This window comes from Rhinoraja longicauda, chromosome 31 (genome assembly GCF_053455715.1).
Source record: "Rhinoraja longicauda isolate Sanriku21f chromosome 31, sRhiLon1.1, whole genome shotgun sequence".
In the NCBI taxonomy this organism is placed as follows: domain Eukaryota; kingdom Metazoa; phylum Chordata; class Chondrichthyes; order Rajiformes; family Arhynchobatidae; genus Rhinoraja; species Rhinoraja longicauda.
The window spans coordinates 801,399-814,173 of record NC_135983.1 but is presented as its reverse complement, the minus strand read 5'-3'; the positions used below and the strand labels follow the sequence as shown (position 1 = coordinate 814,173).

General features: G+C 43.4%; 1 protein-coding gene across 2 annotated transcripts in view; it reads right to left on the bottom strand.

The window, feature by feature from the left end:
* The window catches only part of nelfb (negative elongation factor complex member B), a 41,988-nt gene that overhangs the window by 2,140 nt on the left and 27,073 nt on the right, over positions 1-12,775 (bottom strand). For both annotated transcript variants that reach the window (XM_078425802.1, XM_078425803.1), the window contains exons 10-11: positions 11,905-12,011; positions 4,227-4,365 (exon numbers count right to left, since the gene is read on the bottom strand). In XM_078425802.1, the coding sequence (XP_078281928.1) occupies positions 4,227-4,365; positions 11,905-12,011 (246 nt within the window). The remainder of the gene's footprint in view (positions 1-4,226; positions 4,366-11,904; positions 12,012-12,775) is intronic.

Genomic DNA, 12,775 nt, shown 5'->3' with positions numbered 1-12,775 from the left:
AGATGACATGGTACCTAACGAGAGTTAGCCGACTGCATAGAAAATTGACTTCGTGAAGGCAGAAGGTTATTTTTCAGACTGTAGGTCTGTGACTAATGGTGTGCCTCAGGGATCGGTGCTGGGCCCGTTTCTGTTTGTGGTTTATATCAATGACTTGGATATAATTCCACAAGGCACGATTGGTAAGTTAAGAGATAGAAACATAGAGTGCAGGAGGAGGCCATTTGGCTCTTCGAGCCAGCACCACCATTCATTGTGATAGACAATAGGTGCAGGAGTAGGCCATTCAGCCCTTCGAGCCAGCACCGCCATTCAATGCGATCATGGCTGATCACTCTCAATCAGTACCCCGTTCCTGCCTTCTCCCCATACCCCCTCACTCCGCTATCCTTAAGAGCTCTATCCAGCTCTCTCTTGAAAGCATCCAACGAACTGGCCTCCACTGCCTTCTGAGGCAGAGAATTCCACACCTTCACCACCCTCTGACTGATCATCTACAATCAGTAACCTGTGCCTGCCTTCTCTCCACATCCCTTGATTACACTAGCCTCTAGAGCCCTATCTAACTCTCTTTTAAATTCATCCAGTGAATTGGCCTCCACTGCCTTCTGTGGCAGAGAATTCTACAAATTCACAACTCTGGGTGAAAAAGTTTCTTCTCATCTCAGTTTTAAATGGCCTCCTCTTTATTCTTAGACTGTTCTGGACTCCCCCAACATTGGGAACATTTTTCCTGCATCTAGCTTGTCTAGTCCTTTTATAATTTTATACTTCTCTATAAGATCCCCTCTCATCCTTCTAAACTCCAGTGAATACAAGCACAGTCTTTCCAATCTTTCTTTATATGACAGTCCCTCCATACCAGGGATTAGCCTCGTAAACCCACGCTGTACTGCCTCAATAGCAAGAACGTCCTTGCTCAAATTAGGAGACCAAAACTGCACACAATAGTCCAGATGTGGTCCAGATGTGATACAACTGTAGAAGGACTTCTTTGCTCCTGTACTCAAATCCTCCTGTTATGAAGGCCAACATGCCATTAGTTTTCTTCATTGCCTGCTGTACCTACCTGCACGCCAACTTTCAGTGACTGGTGTACAAGGACACCAAGGTCTCGTTGCACTTCCCCTTTACCTAATCTGACACAATTGAGATAATAATCTGCCTCCTTATTTTTGCCACCAAATTGGATAACCTCACATTTATTTGCATTATACTGCATCTGCCCACACACTCAACCTGTCCAAGTCAGATGATACAAAGCTGGGTGGTAGTGTGAACTGTGAGGAAGATGCTATGAGGTTGCAGGGTGACTTGGACAGGTTGAGTGAGTGGGCGGATGCATGGCAGATGCAGTTTAATGTGGATAAGTGTGAGGTTATCCACTTTGGTGGTAAGAATAGGAAGGCAGAGTATTATCTGAATGGTGTCAAGTTAGGAACAGGGGACGTACAACGAGATCTGGGTGTCCTAGTGCATCAGTCACTGAAAGGAAGCATGCAGGTACAGCAGGCAGTGAAGAAAGCTAATGGAATGTTGGCCTTCATAACAAGAGGAGTTGAGTATAGGAGCAAAGAGGTCCTTCTGCAGTTGTACAGGGCCCTAATGAGACCGCACCTGGAGTACTGTGCAGTTTTGGTCTCCAAATTTGAGGAAGGATATTCTTGCTATTGAGGGCGTGCAGCGTAGGTTTACTAGGTTAATTCCTGGAATGGCGGGACTATCATATGTTGAAAGACTGGAGCGACTAGGCTTGTATACACTGGAATTTAGAAGGATGAGAGGAGATCTTATCGAAACGTATAAGATTATTAGGGGGTTGGACACGTTAGAGGCAGGTAACATGTTCCCAATGTTGGGGGAGTCCAGAACAAGGAGCCACAGTTTAAGAATAAGGGGTAGGCCATTTAGAATTGAGATGAGGAAAAACTTTTTCAGTCAGAGTTGTGAATCTGTGGAATTCTCTGCCTCAGAAGGCAGTGGAGGCCAATTCTCTGAATGCATTCAAGAGAGAGCTGGATAGAGTTCTTAAGGATAGCAGAGTCAGGGGGTATGGGGAGAAGGCAGGAACGGGGTACTGATTGAGAATGATCAGCCATGATCACATTGAATGGCGGTGCTGGCTCAAAGGGCCGAATGGCCTCCTCCTGCACCTATTGTCTATTGTCACCCTGCAACCTCCTAACATCCTCTTTGCAGTTCACACTGCCACCCAGCTTTGTGTCATCTGCAAAATTGCTCGTGTTACTTCTAATTCCATCATCCAAATCATTAATATATATTGTAAATAGCTGCGGCCCCAGCACTGAGCATTGCGGCACTCCAAGGCTGGAGAAGATGTTCAGAGGAGTTGACTGCCTTAACCATTCCTTGGCCCACTTGCCCAATTGATCAAGAACCTACGGTAATTTTTGATGACCACCTTCACTGCAATACCAACCACTAAAGTGGTTAAGGCAGTTAATGTAGATAAGTGTGAGGTGTTGATTTTGGGAAGTTAAACCAACACCGGACCTACAGTATGAATGGCAGGGCTCTGCAGTATTGTAGAGGAGAGGGATTTAAGAGTGCTGGTACATAGTTCCTTGAAAGTGCATCACAGATAGGCGTTCGGCGCTGTGTGACTCTATGACCATGGTTCAGGATCTTAACTCGAGGACCAATGCTGTCTGTTTCCATAGTGCACAGGAACAGACACTTCATCTCAGTATATTTGTGCTACCATGATACCAATCTAACAAATCCCATCTGCCTGCGCATGGTTTATATTCCTCTATTAATTGCCTGGTCACGTGTCTGTCTAAATTCCTCTTAAATGCTGCTATTGTGTCTACTTCTAACAGCAGCCCTGACAGTGCACTTCAGACACCTACACATTCTTTGTATAAAATCTGCCTTGTAAAGCTGCTGTCAACTTTCCCACTCTCAATTATGTCCTCTAGTATTTGACATTTCCACCCTGGGAATAAAGACTGAGTATCTATCTATGCTGCTCATAATTTTATATACTTTTCAGATCGCCCCTCAGCTTCCAATGTGCTTGAAAAAACAATCCGTTTGTTCAATCTCTCCATATAGCTAATACTCTCCAATCTTGAAAACTTCCTGGTGAAACTCCTCTGAACATCTTCTCCAATGGCATCTCATCCTTCCTCTCATGTGGCATGCTATACACCCTCTTCATCAATCACCCTGTCTACTTGTGCTGCCACTTTCCTGGAGCCATGGACATGCACCCCAAGGTCACTCTGTACATCAACGCTCTCAAGGCTGTTGCCATTTACCGTGTACTTCCTTCTTACATTTGACCTCCCAAAATGTATTAACATGCGTTTGGCCACCATGAAGCTTTCCAAATTATGACCATTGTCATAAAATGGTTCCTCCACAGATATGGCGATCACTTGCCTATCCTCTTTCCCTAAGAATGGGTCAAGTACAGCCATTTCCCAAGAACGATTACATTCCCACTACATTCTGCTTTAGAAAATATTCTTAATTGCATTTTGTAAATTCCTCCCCATCTAATCACCTTGTGCTGAGGCAATTCCATTCATTATTCAGAAAGTTAAAAACCCCTGCTACTCATGCTAGTATCCCATTGCTTTAACAATTATTTTGTTTTTATACTTTTGTCATATTTTATTTGTCGACTGTTTAAATTTCCAAAATTTCTCCAGAAACAGACATCTTGATTTATCGGGTTTATGTTAAATTGGAGATTAAACAGTAATCACTGGCTGAACTCAAAATATCTCATGGAAAATATCTGATGTTGGAAGCTAAAAGCTTAGCAAATGGGCATTGATTCCAATAATAAATCCGACTAGCAGGAATTAGAAATTTATAGCACAGTAAAAATCACTGTCCTAAATTCCCAGGATATTTTATATCCTCTCAATAGTTAAGACCTCAACTTAACTATTCCAATAGTTATACTATTACCCATTATAGTAACTATTCCAACGTGTAAGTTAAAAGTGAGCATTGATTTTCTGTCCCAATATTCCCTCCCTCAGTCGGCCAATGGAAATGTTTTCAAGAACATCTAATTAACACTCTACTTTTGGAATTAACTTTGGGAACATATTCAAACTGAACACACTCCTAAACAGTTTCAGCTTCGATTTTACAAAAATATAAAGTGAGCCAATTGTTTTGTGTTCAGTCCTTGTTTCAAAATATTCTTTCAAAGAATCTGACGCATATTTTTCACTTATTTTTACCTGGAGAAGGTTGTAAGGAAGCCATCAAAAAGAGCAGTGCAGAAATCTTCTGCAGCAAATTCCTCTGTCAACAGTGTTAGATGACTTGTGAAGAGGTGCAAGAAAATATCGCTAAATGCCATGCCGTTGTATGTTTCCACTGCAATGAAATAAAAAGCACATTTAACCTCTTAGATTCAATGATTTTTAAAACAGGATTTTCAATATCAGGAAAGAAAATCTATAGATACAAAACACTGATTAGAAATATTGCCTCACAGTTATACGAAATAAATTCAAACATTTCTGTGAATTTCATCAATGGGAAGGACATCGTGAATAGTAAGATCAGGGAAGGCTACGAATTTATTCTATGCATCTCTTGACTTCACAGGTCGTCTAACAGTAGACTTTGTCATCCTTCCATGTTCTCCAGAGATGCTGCCTGACCCGTTGAGTTATTGCAGCACTGTGTGTCTTTTTTTGTAAACTAGCATCTGTTGTTCCTTGTTTCTTCCTTCTTCACCACCCTGTCTAATGGTGCTGCCATTTTCTGGGAACCATATACTTGTACCTCTATGTGGCTCTGTTCTACAACATTTCACAGGACCTGCCATTTACTGTGCAACACCTGCACTGATATAACTTACCAAAATGTGACACTTCACACTTGTCGAAGTTAAATTTTATATGTATTTTTCCGTGGCCCACTTTATCAATTAATCCAGATCTTGTTTAATGTTAAATAACCTCCTTGACTGTCCACTATGCCACCATCTTTGATGTCATTCGTAAAATTAAAAACCAAGCCAAGTACACTTTCATCAAATTGTTAATATAGATTGTGAACAGTGGACCCAGCACCAATCACTGCAACACACACACTGGTCAAAGGCCTCCAATCTAGAAACAACCCTCCACTACCAACCGCGGAATCCTCCCACAGCCAATTTTGGATCCAGTTAGACACGTCACCCTGCTTCCCATGTGATTATAAATCTATTATGCATGACTTCCTAAAGTCGACACAGAAAGCATTTACCACACTGCCCTTGCCAATCCCTTTGGACACTTCTTCAAAACGCTTAAATCAAATACCACACTGAGTGAAAAGGTTGCCCTTTGGTTCCTATTAAATCTTGATACATAATTTCCCATGCATAACATCATGCAGAATATGCCTAAATAGTCATTTTCCAAAGGTAGACACAAAATGCTGGAGTAACTCAGTGGAACAGGCATCATCTCTGGAAAGAAGGAATGGGTGACCCGAAACGTCACCCATTCCTTCTCTCCAGAGATGCTGCCTGTCCCGCTGAGTTACTCCAGCATTTTGTGTCTGCCTTTGATTTAAACCAGATCTTTCCTATACATTGCTTTTCCAACTTTGTTTCTTTGAATCCACTCCAATAACTTTCCCAGACCGACCTGCAGTTCTTTGCCTCTTTTTTGCAGTCCTTCTTACATAAAGGCATAATAATAGCTACCGTCTGGTCGTCTTCTTCATTGGCAGACCTCAGAATGAATTGGTAACAACACTTCCTCCTTGATAACTATCACCACCGGAGCATGTTAAGGCTGTGTGGTGAGTCCCCTACTCCACTTTCTCTATACTCATAAGTGTGTAGCCACACACAGCTCCAACTGCATCTTTAAATTCGCCAACATTATCATTGTTATTGGACAAATATTGGATAACAATGAGTCAGAGTACAGGATGGAAATCAATAATCCGATTGATTGGTGCCGCAATGTCCGCAAGGCGAATCTTGCTTTCAATGTTCACAAGATCAAAGAGTTCATTGTTGACTTCGGGAAGGGAAAGTAGAGGATGCATGAACCCGCCTTACTGGCAGGATAGCTATATGTTCATTAGCATGCGCATCTCTGAAGATGTGTCTCTTGCCCAGCTCATTAATGCAATCACAGAGAAAGCTAATCAATGCCTCTGCTTCCCCAGAAATGTGAGATTTGGCATGTCGCTGAACACGCTCATAAACCTTTACAGATGTTTGGTAGAGAGCATTTTGCCTGGTTGCATCATGGTAACTCAAACGCCCAAGAATGAACGAGGTGGGAGTAAGTAGTGAACAATGTCCAGTCCATCACAGGTACTGACCTCCCAATCATCGAAGTGCTGCCTCACAAAGGTAGCCAATATCTTTAAAGACACACACCATGGTTTCATTTTGGTGTTAACATCAGGAGGAAGGTGGTACTGGAGCCTGAGAACCGTGACCCCCCAGATTCAAAAGCAACTTATTCCATCAACCACCAGGCTCTTCAACCCTACCTCAGCATCGATCTATTGTGGACACTGCGGATTTGCACAATGGTAGTTTGGTTACCTGGTATTACTGATAATTCACAGTATAATTATTTGCTGTTGCGTTAATGTGCTTGCAAAGTTGCAGCAAGTAAGGATATTATCATTCCATTCCCCATATATATAATCAACTAAACACTCTTGACTGTATTTTTGCACTAATATCCTGTTGTTTTGCAGAGTTCAGTTCACTGTCTTGGAGAATGTGTGCAATTTATGATTTTGTGTTTGAGTCTATGTGACTTTGATGCTGTTGCAAGCAGGTTTTCCACTGTACCTTTCGTCCATGTGGACAATGTCAAATACTAGACGGCATGGATTTCAGGTGAGAGGTGGACGGTTTAATTGGCATGTATGGGGATAGTCCACCCGCAGGCAGATGGGGCTGGTTTAAATTGACATCATGGTTGGCACAGACATCGTGGGCCGAAGGGCCTGTTCCCGTGCTGTACTGCTCTATGTTCTATGTTCTATGTTCTATGCTCTGCAGGTCAGGCATCACAAATTCTCCCTTCCTTAACAGAATGGTATGAAGTTATTGGATTTATTCCAAAATAGTTCTTTGGAACATGGGTATATTACCTGTAATTTTCTGATCCTTAACACTATCCCTGAATCCCCAGATATTTGGAAGATTATAATCAGGGCTTTTGTAATCTCCTCCTGTATTTCTCTTTGAAAATCATGATGCATTCCATTTGGACAATTTACCTACTTTAAACCCACCCAATTTTGGCCCACAATATCCTTGGCGCACCTGACGCCGAGTTAAACTAATCTCCCCTGCCTCCATAATCTCCATATCCCTGGGCTTATATGAAGCCACTTAAATGCCACTATCATATCTACCTCCACCACCACCCCTGGCAACAGGTTCCAGGCACCCACCACTGAGTGTGTGTAAATAAAGGCCCAGTGCATCTCCTTTACAAGTTGCCCCTCTCACCTTAAAACTATGCCCTTGAGTCGCTGACATTTCCACCCTGGAAAAAAAATCTTCTAATTGTCAACACTATCCTAATTTAACACACTTCTATCAGATTTCCCCTCAACCTCTTATGTTCCAGAAAAAAACAATGCAAATTTGTCCAACCTGTCGTTATGGCTAATAAAAGACATTCTGACAGGTACATGGATGGGAAAGGTTCAGTGGGATATGGGCCAAACATTGGCAGGAGACGAGTGTAGATGGGGCATCTTGGTCAGCATAGACAAGTTGTCTCCATGCCTGATAATCCAAGCAGCATTCTAGTAAGCCACATCTGCAACTCCAAATGCTGCACCGCCTTCCTGTAATTGAGCAGCCAGAGCTGCAAAGAGCTTCCAATGCAGCTTACGTTTAGGTTTATTATTGTCACATGTACTGAGGTACAGTGAAAAGTTTTACTTTGCATGCTATCCAAACAGATCAGATATACCATACATAAGTACAATCAGTACAAACTCCATTACAATAGATTGAGCAAAAGGGAAGATACGGGGTGCAGAATATAGTTCTCAGAATTGTAGATCATCACCTCCATGGACAAAGTCTAATGTCCATAATGGGGTAGAGGGACTCATCAATAATCCCACTTTCAATAATCCTTCTCTGGCATTTCCAGCACCTACAACATGATCCTACCACCAGTCACATCTTCCCATCCTCTCCCTTTTCCATCTTCCACAGAGCCCTCTCCATCGGCAAATCCTTCGTTCACACATTCCTTCCACCATCTTAACTATCGACAGTCTGTCTATGTTCTTGAGACCTGCTGCTGACCCGCGAGTTACACCAGCACTTGTCTTTTATTGTTAATCAGCATGGGATGGCGCAGCGATAGAGTTGCGGATTCAATTCTGACTACGGCTGCTGTCTGTACAGTTTGTAAGTTCTCCCTGTGACCACGTGGATTTTCTCTGGGTGTCCAGTTTCCTCCCACACTCCAAAGACATGCTTCTGTAAATTGTTCCTCGTGTGCAGGATAGAACTAGCATATGGGTGATCATTGGCCAGCAGGACCCGGTGGGGCGAAGGACCTGTTTCCACACTGTATCACTAAACTATGCATCTGCAGTTCCTTGTGACTACAATAACCCATTTTGTTTTGTCCACATTCCATCATCACCCTCCTCCCAGATTCCACCATGCTGGGAGTAATTCACACTGGCAATCCATGTCCAACAATCCTACCTCTCTGCAAAGTGGGAGAAAAACAGAGCATCTGGTGGAAATCCAGCAGGTCACAGTGGAATCAGAACACACGTTCTTGCATCCATGGTCCAGTACCCTGGCAGCTAGTCTAGTAACGTAGTTACGAGGCTATGGTACACATATGTAGAAATTACAGCTGCGTTTATACATAGTCCCCTCATTTCAGGGCACCATAATGTTTGGGACACATGGCTTCACAGGTGTTTGTAATTGCTCAAGTGTGTTTAATTGCCTCCTTAATTGCAGATATAAGAGAGCTCTCAGCACCTAGTCTTTCCTCCAGTCTTTCCATCACCTTTGGAAACTTTTATTGCCGTTTATCAACATGAGGACCAAAGTTGTGCCAATGAAAGTCAAAGAAGCCATTATGAGACTGAGACACAATAAAACTGTTAGGCTTACCAAAATCAACTGTTTGGAACATCATTAAGAAAGAGAGCACTGGAGAGCTTACTAATCACAAAGATACTGGCAGGCCAAGGAAGACCTCCACAGCTGATGACAAAAGAATTCTCTCCATAATAAAGAAAAATCCCAAACACCTGTCCGACAGAATAGAAACACTCTTCAGGAGAGCGTACAGAGGAGATTTACTAGAATGTTGCCTGGGTTTCAGCACTTAAGCTACAGACAGAGGTTGAACAAGTTGGGTCTTTATTCTTTGGAGCGTAGAAGGTTGAGGGGGGACTTGATAGAGGTTTTTAAAATTTTAAGAGGGACGGACAAAGTTGACGTGGGTAGGCTTTTCCCTTTGAGAGTGGGGAAGATTCCAACAAGGGAACATAACTTCAGAAATAAGGGACAAAGGTTAAGGGGTAATATGAGGGGTAACTTCTTTACTCAGAGGGTGGTGGCTGTGTGGAATGAGCTTCCGATGGAAGTGGTGGAGGCAGGCTCGATTTTATTATTTAAGAGTAAATTGGATAGGTATATGGATGGGAGGGGATTGGAGGGTTATAGTCTGAGAGCAGGTAGATGAGACTAGGTCAGAGAAAGTGGTCGGCGTGGACTGGTAGGGCTGAACGGGCCTGTTTCCGTGCTGTATTTGTTATATGGTTATATGGTTATATAGGAGTCGGGTATAGATTTGTCATTGACCACTGTCCGCAGAAGACTTCATGAACAGAAATACAGAGGCTACACTGCAAGATGCAAACCACTGGTTAGCCGCAAAAATAGGATGACCAGGTTAGTTTGCCAAGAAGTACTTAAAAGAGCAACCACAGTTCTGGAAAAAAGGTCTTGTGGACAGATGAGACGAAGATGAACGTATATCAGAGTGATGGCAAGAGCAAAGGATAGAGGAGAGGAACTGCCCAAGATCCAAAGCATACCACCACATCTGTGAAACATGGTGGTGGGGGTGTTATGGCTGCTGAAGGTACTGGCTCACTTATCTTCATGGATGATACAACTGCTGATGATAGTAGCATAATGAATTCTGAAGTGTTGACACATCCTATCTGCTCAAGTTCAAATAAATGCCTCAAAACTCATTGGCCGGCGGTTCATTCTACAGCAAGACAATGAGCCCAAGCATACTGCTAAAGCAAGAAATTTTTCAAATCTAAAAAATGGTCAATTCTTGAGTGGCCAAGTCAATAAACCGATCTGAACCCAATTCAGTATTTTATATACTGAAGAGAAAACTGAAGGGGACTAGCCCCCAAAATACAGGCCTGGCAGAGCATCACCAGAGAAGACACCCAGCAACTGGTGATGTCCATGAATCACAAACTTCAAGCAGTCATTGCATGCAAAGGATATGCAACAAAATACTAAACACGATTACTTTCATTTACATGACATTGTCAAGTCAAGTCAAGTTTATTTGTCACATACACATACAAGATGTGCAGTGAAATGAAAGGTCACCTACAGTCCAGCAATAGAGCAATAAAAATAAACAATTTCACACACAATCACAACCAACACAAAACAAAAAAAAAGAAACATCCATCACAGTGAGTCTCCTCCAGTCAGTTCCTCACTGTGATGGAAGGCCAGAATGTCTTTTCTCTTCCCTTGCCGTCTTCTCTCGAGGTCAAGGCTGTTGACGTTGCCACGTTCCAGGCCGCGCCGGATGGTGAAAGGTCCGCAGCAGGCCGACCCAAGCCCCGCGATTCGGGGGGGGGGGGGAGCAAAGACACTGCCGACATTGAAGCCCCTGCCGGGTGGAGAAAATCCCGTGGCCTATTTTAGGCCGCGCCAGACGGTGAAAGGTCCGTGGCGGGCCAACCCAAGCCCCGCGATTCGGGGCGGGCGAAGACGCTGCCGGTGCTCCCGATGTTGGCCCCCACCCAGGGGGCTGTGAGCTTCCAACGTCCACGCGGCCCGCGCCGAAGCCTCCGAAGGCGAGTCGCAGCCACTCCCGCAGCGCCACCATAGCCTCCGAAGGCAGCCAGCTCCGCAGATGGCAAGTCCGGTCCGTGCGCTCTGCGAACCAGAGCCCCAGGTGGTCCCAGCTGGAGGCCGCCAGCTCCAGGTGTTTGGTCGATGGTAGGCCGCAGCGGGAACGGAGACACGACCCAGAAAAAGGTCGCGTCTCTGTTCGGAAGAGACAAGTTTACAGTCCCCCCCCCCCATAATACCCAACCACAAAAAACTACATCACATCTAAACACTACAATCAAGACAAAAAAACAACATAAAACACAAAGACAGTCGGACTGCAGGTGAGCCGCAGCTGCTGTGTCCCTAACATTATGGTGCAATGAAATGGGGGGGACTTTGTATAAACACCGCTGTAATTACTAAATGGTGAAACCAAAATGTATAAAAATGGCCTTTATTAAAATCTGTCAATGTGCACTTTAACCACATGTGATTTTTTCTATTACAAATCTCGAATTGTGGAGTACAGAGGGAAATAAATAAATGATGGGTCTTTGTCCCAAACATTATGGAGGGAACTGTATCTGTCCAAATGTCTGCTATACGGTTAGGAGGGGCTTTTTGGGATACTGGCCAAAGGCAGGCAATTGGGACTAGCCCAGAACATCAACTTGGTCGGCATTGACAAGATGGGCTGAGGGGCTGCTTCCTTTAACTCTATAACACACAAACCCAGGATTGCTCACAATCCCAGCAAGAAAATGAAGAGATAAAGCAGAAATGGTAAAATATTTTGGCAAGAATTCCCCTGAAATAATTGTTCTGTTGTTGACACAGAGACTCACCCAATGAAGGCAGTAATCGGAGAATGGCATTCTTATTCCTCTGCTTTGTGATGTGCAGGACATAGTACAATGCGATTTCACAAGCTACACGATTCTCCAGGATGAACCTAAGAATGGAAGAAACATGAAATCTACATTTGATATCCAACTGTTTTTTATTAGATTGCCGTCTTCATGTGCTGCAACATTAATTTTATTAAAGGTGTCTCACTATTTGTTACCTTCTTTTGAAATTCTTTCAAATTTTTAAAATATTTGTGCTCACATTATATTTATTGTTAACTGCAACACACACTGGTTCCATTAGTTGCAAAGCCAATACACATTTTTGCAGTATGAACACAATAGGCTAAGTATCTGCTGTTCCAGGTGTAGACTCCTATATGTCGCAGACTGGGTGATGGTTTTGCTGAACACCTTCGCTCATTCTGCCTTGGTCTATCTGATCTCCCGGTTGCCAAATACTTTAACTCCCCTTCCCGTTCCCACACTGACCTTTCTGTCCTCGGTCTCCTCTACTCTTCAGAGTTGGAGGAGATTGGAGAACCAGCTTGAACAGCTTACAACCCAGCGGTATGAATATTATTTCTCTAATTTCAAGTAAACCTTGCATTCACTCTGTCTCTGTCCCTCCCCCACCCAAGTTGTACTAGTTTCATTGTTGTCCTGTTGAGTTTCACTGTCTGTATAATCACCTAGCCCACAATGTCTATGTCTATTGTGGGCTCCACCTTTCCTTGATCATCGTTACATTTTGCATATCTTTCATTTATTGCAATCTGGCAACCAATAAATCAACCCTAGCTCTGCAGTCTTAGTTTAGAGATACAGCGCGGAAACAGGTCCTTTGGCCCACCGAATCTGCACCGAC